The sequence below is a fragment of the Epinephelus moara genome, chromosome 1, assembly GCF_006386435.1.
Source record: "Epinephelus moara isolate mb chromosome 1, YSFRI_EMoa_1.0, whole genome shotgun sequence".
NCBI lineage: Eukaryota > Metazoa > Chordata > Actinopteri > Perciformes > Serranidae > Epinephelus > Epinephelus moara.
In genome coordinates, this window is record NC_065506.1 from 50676067 (window position 1) to 50685144 (window position 9078).

Consider the following 9078-nt stretch of genomic DNA (forward strand, 5'->3'; position numbering starts at 1 on the left):
GGGGAGCAGTGAGACCTGGCATTAGGGGAGTGTCTCTGGGACGCCAGAGATCACTGTCTAGCCTCCTGGAGGTGTCGTGGGACCAACTAGACGAAACATTGGTGAAAGGAGGTTCACACCTGATGACCCTAAAGACATGTTAGTTATCACTGCTCACTGGTCTCATCACATGTTCACCATACATTCATCACATGTTCATCAGACATACCTCACACATTCATCACACATACATCACACCTTCATCAGACGTTCATCACACCATCACACGTTCATCACACATTCATCACACCATAACACGTTCATCGCACATTCAAACATTCATCGCACCTTCACTACACATTCATCACACGTTCATCACACCATCACACATTCATCACACATTCATCACACCATAACACGTTCATCACACAATCAAATATTCATCGCACCTTCATTACACATTCATCACATGTTCATCACACATTCATCACACGTTCATCAGACATTCAACAGACTTTCATCACATATCCATCACACTTTCATCACATTCATCAGACATTCAACAGACTTTCAGCACACGTTCATCAGACATTCATCAGACATTCAACAGACTTTCATCACATATCCATCACACTTTCATCACATTCATCAGACATTCAACAGACTTTCACCACATATCCATCACACGTTCATCACATTCATCAGACATTCAACAGACTTTCATCACATATCCATCACACGTTCATCAGACATTCAACAGACTTTCATCACACATACATCACACGTTTATCAGACATTCAACAGACTTTCAGCACACGTTCATCAGACATTCAACAGACTTTCATCACAAGTTCAGACTGACGACAGACAGAAACACCTCCTGAAGACACCAAGAAGAATCATGGATTTAAGAGAAGTCTGACGGTGCCGTCGGACTTGATAAGTGAATGAATGAATGAATGAAGCCTTGTTTAGACATGTTTTATTATTTAATTAAAGATCAGTTCTTATCCTGAGCTGCGGTGGTAGTTTTATTAAAACTGTATGGGTCGCCCAGACGATCGGACTCTTTTCATCAGAACATATTAATGAAGGTTTTCAACGTCGGGTTGCAGGAGGCCGAACCTGCTGTCGTTTAAAGGGATTCATTAAAATCATCAGTTCATCAGGCACTCCTTCATTCTGTGATAAACAGAGTCCATTAATGTCTGAGCTGATTCCCTGAACAAACACAGAGTCGTTCTTCCTTTTTACAGAATCATAAAAAAATAACTTATATACTGAGAATTTAAACCCTGTGATACATCGTCCCCTCCCCTCATCCCAGGACACCCGTCCAGACTGTCCCTTATTGTCTCTGCACCATCGACAGAGCCTTCACACCACACCCCTCCATCTTAGGGAACAGGGCGAGGGAGGGTGATGATGTCATCTCCCTCTATGCAGATGACATCATAATATTTTTTCTAAATAAAACTCCTCCCTGACAGCTCTCTGACTTTCTACTTTATAAATGTATCACTTTGTTTTCAGGACGTTTCAGACAGACAGTCTCTGATCGGCCTGGTGAATATAAACAGTTCAGAGTTCTGCTGTTCTAAAACACAATCTTGTCCAGGTGTCTGAATATTTGAGAACCTTTATGAGAACAAGACATTCAGGTCTTCTGAATGTGGGACAGCTCCCGTCAATCCTCCTCAAACTGAACTGAATTTACAGAGAAATAAATGCAGATTATTTCCTATAGAAGTCAAACACATTCTCTGGACATGCTTATAAAATGAGTTTTCTTCCCGTTCTCGTCTCTGTACCCAGCAAGCAATAGTCGTGATTTAAACGTATTGGCTATATTTAGCTCCGATTTAGTCTAGCTACATGTAACCCAATCTAGCCGATTTAATTTTGAAATTGATTAAATGTAATTTTTGCCATTACAGATGGCGTGCGGTATGATATTCAATCACGTATGGAGAGTCAACAGTAATTAAAATATGTTTATCTCCATTTTTTGACATGGTCTCTACATAGCCGTATAATTGATGACGTCTACACTTTGGCTATGGTTAGACGTCTACCAAATTTTCACTGACAGCCCAAATTCAGCCGTGATTTAGCCTAGATGTCAGGTCTTCATGTAGACGCCTACTAGACATTTTTTAAACCAAAAAATGCTTGCTGGGTAACGTCTCTGGATCGACAGATGTTTTGTTAAAAATCTGTTCAAAGCAAATAAAAAACTGGAAGAGCACGAGTTAAAGAACCGACAATCACTGAAGAAACATACAAACTGCCTTTAGACAGAAAAAAAACCACAGATGGAAGAAAAATGGAGAAAAAGAAATTATAAAAGATTCAGAACAGAAACAACAAAACAAACCTGCAAATAAATCCAAAAACCACATCCATGGTTTTATTATTTTAAATGCAGAAACACGCCGAGACGACTGCTAATCCACATTAACCCGTTCACAACCTAGATGTGTTCCAAACAAACAAATGTATATTAATATATATATATGTAGTGATAGAGGATTTCTATTCTATGGGCAGTCATAAATCATTTTACTAATAATAATAATAATAATTGACCTAATTTTTGGTTAGAATAACTGTTGATAAAATGTTGTTTTTCCTGTCCATTCTGACAGACGGAGTCCGAGCACAGAAACTGAACGGTTAGTAATATGATGACAAATGACCTGATCAGATGTTTTTTCAACAAAAAATAAAGATTATTTTTGACGACTGATATCAGTGTACAAAGTGATGATTTAAAACACATTACATCCATATTTTATATTGGTTTTGCCATCACAGCCCAGAATGTCCTAAATCTCTGACGTAAACCTCCTGAGGTGAATGTTGTGTGCAGATACTCAGACAGTGGATGAATGGATGAGGATGACGATGACATGATGACTTGGACGTTACCTGTTCAGTGTAGTGTCGGACCACCGCCCACATCAGCTTCTCTCTGCGGTAAAACTGGTACTTCACCTCAAAGAAGGCCAGTCTGACGGAAACATCACAGACAGGGAACATACACTGAACACAACATCACTAAAGGAAAAACACAAATGTTTCCTCTTCCTGTCGCTGCTGAGTTCAAACTGAGATCTGATTTATCTCATGTTGCATTAAAGTGACAACAAAGCAGCACAAGCACAACACTGAGAGCAGGAACAATTGTCTCACTTAAAGATGAGGTCGTCAACGTCCGTCAGCGTCGCTCCGATACTTTTCAGCAGCAGGTTCAGAGACTGCATCGCCGCTGGCTCCTGAGCTGAGTCCTCGCCACCGGAGCCCAGAGACAGACTGAGATGGAGCTGAGATATAAAATATAAAAACATACACAGACTGAGATGGAGCTGAGATATAAAATATAAAAACAGACACTGAGATGGAGCTGAGATATAAAATATAAAAACTGAGATGGAGCTGAGATATAAAATATAAAAACATACACAGACTGAGATGGAGCTGAGATATAAAATATAAAAACTGAGATGGAGCTGATATATAAAATATAAACACATACACAGACTGAGATGGAGCTGAGATATAAAATATAAAAAATACACAGACTGAGATGGAGCTGAGATATAAAATATAAAAACAGACAGACTGAGATGGAGGTGAGATATAAAATATAAAAACAGAGACCGACTGACATAGAGCTGATATATAAAATATATCAATAATTGATATAGGCAGTCATCTCAGTTCAGGTTTGAGTTAAGTGTTCGGAGTATAAATGAAAACTATGAAACTCCAACAGGTTGGACAGTGAGGGAACAATTATAAGATTTACAGGAGAAGTGTGAACACTGAACGTCTTGTCACCTTGATGGGTGAGATGTGGAAATGTTCGAAGAAGCTGAGTCCTGACGTATCGGTGAGCGACGCCTCCATCAGCTCCGTCTGCAGCAGCTGCAGATCTCGCTCTAGCAGCTGAGACTGAAACACAAACATGGCGGACATTAACCCTATGTGTGCAGAAGGGTTAGTAGAGTTAAACATCAACCTGCAGCATCGCCCTACCTTCTGTCTGTCAGCCTGAGGGTCAGTAGCAGGTGTGAACAAAGCCAAGATGGCTCCCAGGAAACCCTGATCAATCTTCACCGCCATCTCCTGAACCAGAGCCATGAAGTACCTGAAGTACACACAAACACCGGCAATCAGTCACATGACACATACAGCATCGTGACAGAGGTCATACTCAGTTTGAAAGGGGAGATCTGTCAGGACAAGAGGAAGGCCAGGAGGAGAGGAAGGTCAGGAGGAGAGGATGGTCAGGAGGAGAGGATGGTCAGGAGGAGAGAATGGTCAGAAAAAGAGGAAGGTCGGGAGAAGAGGAAGGTCAGGAACAGAGGAAGGTCAAGACGAGAGGAAGGTCAGGAGGAGAAGAAGGTCAGGAGCAGAGGAAGGTCAAGACGAGGGGAAGGTCAGGAGGAGAGGAGGGTCAAGACGAGGGGAGGGTCAGGACAAGAGGAAGGTCGGGAGGAGAAGAAGGTCAGGAGCAGAGAAAGGTCAAGATGAGAGGAAGGTCAGGACGAGGGGAAGGTCAGGAGGAAAGGAAAGTCAGGAGGAGAAGGTCAAGACGAGAGAAAGGTCAGGAGGAGAGGAAGGTCAGAAAGAGAGGAAGGACAGGAGGGGAGGAAGGTCAAGACGAGGGGAAAGTCAGGACAAGAGAAAGGTCAGGACAAGGGGAAAGTCAGGATGAGAGGAAGGTCAGGAGGAAAGGAAGGTCAGGAGGAGAGGAAGGTCAGAAAGAGAGGAAGGACAGGGGAGGAGGAAGGTCAAGATGAGGGGAAGGTCAGGAGGAAAGGAAAGTCAGGAGGAGAAGGTCAAGACGAGAGGAAAGTCAGGAGGAGAGGAAGGTCAGGACGAGGGGAAAGTCAGGAGGAGAAGAAGGTCAGGAGGGGAGGAAGGTCAAGATGAGGGGAAGGTCAGGACAAGGAGGAAAGTCAGGAGGAGAGGAAGGTCAAGACGAGGGGAAGGTCAGGAGGAGAAGAAGGACAGGAGGGGAGGAAGGTCAGGTCAAGAGGAAGGTCAGGACAAGGAGAAGGTCAGGATGAGAGGAAGGTCAGGAGGAAAGGAAGGTCAGACCTAGAGGCAGGTCAGGAGGAGAGGAAGGTCAGAAAGAGAGGAAGGACAGGAAGGGAGGAAGGTCAAGATGAGGGGAAGGTCAGGTCAAGAGGAAGGTCAGGACAAGGGGGAGGTCAGGATGAGAGAAAGGTCAAGAGAAAAGGAAGGTCAGTAGGGGAGGAAGGACAGGAGGGGAGGAAGGTCAGGTCAAGAGGAAGGTCAGGACAAGGGGAAGGTCAGGATGACAGGAAGGTCAGGAGGACAGGAAGGTCAGACCTAGAGGCAGGTCAGGAGGAGAGGAAGGACAGGAGGGGAGGAAGGTCAAGATGAGGGGAAGGTCAGGTCAAGAGGAAGGTCAGGACAAGGGGAAGGTCAGGATGAGAGAAAGGTCAAGAGAAAAGGAAGGTCAGGAGGGGAGGATGGTCAGGAGGAGAGGAAGGTCAGGAGGAGAGGAAGGTCAGAAAGAGAGGAAGGACAGGAGGGGAGGATGGTCAGGAGGAGAGGAAAGTCAGGACTCACTTGAATTGCATCACATTGCTGTGCTGGTTGAATCTGGTGATGACGGACACGTCGATAAACGGCTTTGGTTCTTTGGAGGCGAAGATTAAAGTTAGAGTGTCAGCTCATCACAACAGATCAAACATAAATATCTCATATAATTAAACATGTTCTGTGAACCCTGATGATGATGATGATCCGTCAGTTCATCTACTGTATGAATCATTAAAAACTTTCATGTGTGTTGTAGCTGATATTCGTCAATTCCTGTTTGTTCCTCAACATTTATGGATGTAAATGTGAAGCACTGAGTCAGCGTCTGTTAACACGGTGCTGATGATGTGTTCAGGGTCTGTGTTATGTTAACACGGTGTTGATGATGTGTTCAGGATCTGTGTTGTGTTAACACGGTGCTGATGATGATGTGTTCAGGGTCTGTGTTGTGTTAACACGGTGTTGATGATGTGTTCAGGGTCTGTGCCGTGTTAACACGGTGCTGATGATGTGTTCAGGGTCTCTGTTGGGTTAACACGGTGCTGATGATGTGTTCAGGGTCTGTGTTGTGTTAACACGGTGCTGATGATGTGTTCAAGGTCTGTGTTGTGTTAACACGGTGCTGATGATGTGTTCAGGGTCTGTGCCGTGTTAACAGGGTGCTGATGATGTGTTCAGGGTCTGTGCCGTGTTAACAAGGTGCTGATGATGTGTTCAGGGTCTGTGTTGTGTTAACATGGTGCTGATGATGTGTTCAGGGTCATATGTTCTGTTGTATGAGGACAGGCAGAGGACAGATGGAGTGTCCACACTGGACAGGTTAAGGAGGACCGACCTGAGTCCAGAGCGATGGATTTGGGAGGAGGAACAGGATGGAAGACGATGGGAAAGATGGCGCCCGGCAACTGGTTATCCACCTGTACGGAGAGACCACGTCAGTCACACATGTAGGAACAATAGAAACGTGACGAGCTCAGAGAGCGGACTGTTCAGACGCCATTCAAATGAATTTCTCTTGATTTATTAACAACACCACACCGTCAGAGGGCAGTGAACGCACCACACTGTTCATTAACTCATCTGGAAGCAGCTCAATATTTTTTAAAAACGACACTTATGTCACTGATGAGAATCAGATCAGATTTATGACCACACCCTCTGATTGATCTAACTGTCCTGACACAGGTGTGAACGACACACGTCCTGAGGATACAGCAGATCACCTGCTCAGGTGAAAATTAAACATACAGAACAAAAATAACATGTTCCTTAATAAACTACTGTTTTTACTGTGTTACCTGTACCTGTTACTGCGCCCCCTGCCCCGCCCACACCTGTTCAGGTGTGTGTCCAGGTGTGTGTCCATGTGTGTGTGTCCAGGTATGTGTGTTCAGGTGTGTGTACCTGCAGCCAGTGCAGCTGTGCCCTCAGGCTGCGCTGGTGCAGCGACTGTTTGAACTCCACCTGGATCCCCGACAGGAAGTTCCTTCTGACCGGGCAGGAAAATGGCTGACGCATCATCATGTTGGCTCCGCTGAGGTTCACCTGACCACCAGTGACATCACACACTCTCAGTTAGCTCATTGGACAGGTCTGTGTGTAAGTGTGTGTGTGTGTGTGTGTGTGTGTTGACCTCTGACCTCCAGGTTGGTCTCCAGTCTGACCCAGCCCCCCTCGTTCTTCCCGCTCAGCTGACTCTGGTACGTTTTCTCTAGCAGGTTAATGTTCTTCTGACTGAATGGCTTCCACCGGTTCTTCGGCTTCATCTCCCAAACCACACCTGAGCTGTGACACAAACACACCTGAGCTGTGACACAAACACACCTGAGCTGTGGCACAAACACAAATACCAATCTACCTTATTGTCCACCACCTGCTGATTTGTTTACCTGGGCCCTATTTCAGAGAGCAGGATCTGTGAAACTCTGAGTTTGTTGAGCCTGAGATGAAACTCTGAGTTTTCTGTTTCACAAAGCCAGTTCAGCGTAACCCCGAGTCAGTTACTATGGCAACATACTCTGTGAAGCTAACCTGCTGAGTCACAGGTTTCCTTCATCTCAGCCTGAGGCTTATGGAGTTAGATGTGTGTCTTTATTACATGTGAGAAAATAAATGATAGAAAAAAAACTATTGAGAGAAAAAAAAACTATTGAGAGAAAAAGTTTTCACACTGATAGCAAAAAATAATAATATTTGAGACTAAAAAAAGTTTTGAGAGAAAGTATTTTGTCATAGAATACAAAAAATAATAATTTTAGATTTAAAAAATGATTTCCGAGAAAAAACATCTCTCTCAAAAAACTTTTTTTTACTCTCAAATATTTTTTTGCTGTCAGTGTGAAAACATTTTCTCTCAAAAATTTTTTGTTTCTCTCGAAACATTTTTCTTCTCTCTCTCAAAACCTAAGTCTTGCTCTCGTGTCAGGATTTTGCTTTTGCTGCGAAAATAATGTCATGGGCGGGGCCACGTTCCTATTGGCCAGTCTCAATCGAATTGACAGCTGGGTGAGGATCGTCTTGGAGTCGAATTCAACTGAATCATTCATCCACCATGGTCGATTCACCGGCATAGATGCGCTGCGTTATTTGAGAGCAGAGACTCCAATGTTTGGGTAAGATGATGACACAGATGATGAATGATTCCGTTGAATTCGACTCCCAAGACGATCCTCACTCAGCTGTCAATTCAATTGAGACTGGCCAATAGGAACGTGGCCCCGCCATTATTTTCGCAGCAAAAGCAAAATCCTGACACGAGAGCAAAGACTTAGGTTTTGAGAGAGAGAAGAAAAATGTTTTGAGAGAAACAATTTTTTTTTAAAGAAAATGTTTTCACACTGATAGCAAAAAAATAATATTTGAGAGTAAAAAAAAAAAGTTTTTCTCAGAAATCATTTTTTAAATCTCAAATAATTTTTTTTTATATTCTATGACAAAATACTTTCTCTCAAAACTTTGTTTAGTCTCAAATATTATTATTTTATAGCCTGGAAATCCAGACCCAAATCTAGAAAGATTTAGGGTCTGGCCATGAGTAATGAAAATGGCCCAACTCGAGGGGCGGCACCAAGCATGCATTTGTAAATATCACTGCACACAATTGGATAATACTACGACCAATCAGAACAATACACGGGGTGACGTATACGCTTAGCTACCAGCCGAGCTAACTGGTAGATTAGACTCTTGCCTTATCCGGTCAGCAAAACAGCAAAAATGTCCTTCTTGCAAAGGAAAGACTTGAGCGCCGTCTTCTGTTCCTCTTTTAGAGAAAAAGCCAAGTCTAACTCGTTCATTGTAGCGGCCAAAGCCGTTTCACACAACTGGTGTTCATCCGTAGCCATCTTGCAATGTTTACTGACAGATTCCGGACTTCGTCGTCACAGTGCTGTCGTCATCTGTTTAGCTCGCCTCTGGCCCACCTATATCAGATACACCGATGTCAATGGTGCAGCTCGGTTTCATGGGCATAGGAAATGAGCATCATTACTGATTGCCAGAGTGACTCGCTGAGCAAAT

The 9078-nt window shown here is 43.6% G+C and overlaps 1 protein-coding gene across 1 annotated transcript in view; it reads right to left on the minus strand.

Moving 5' to 3' along the window:
- Positions 1 to 9078, minus strand: part of LOC126397140 (intermembrane lipid transfer protein VPS13C-like) — a 40206-nt gene that overhangs the window by 29691 nt on the left and 1437 nt on the right. Inside the window, exons 2-9 of the mRNA XM_050055724.1 lie at positions 7200 to 7344; positions 6964 to 7104; positions 6395 to 6476; positions 5587 to 5656; positions 4021 to 4132; positions 3823 to 3936; positions 3175 to 3305; positions 2911 to 2992 (exon numbers count right to left, since the gene is read on the minus strand). Coding sequence (XP_049911681.1) covers positions 2911 to 2992; positions 3175 to 3305; positions 3823 to 3936; positions 4021 to 4132; positions 5587 to 5656; positions 6395 to 6476; positions 6964 to 7104; positions 7200 to 7344 — 877 coding nt within the window. The remainder of the gene's footprint in view (positions 1 to 2910; positions 2993 to 3174; positions 3306 to 3822; positions 3937 to 4020; positions 4133 to 5586; positions 5657 to 6394; positions 6477 to 6963; positions 7105 to 7199; positions 7345 to 9078) is intronic.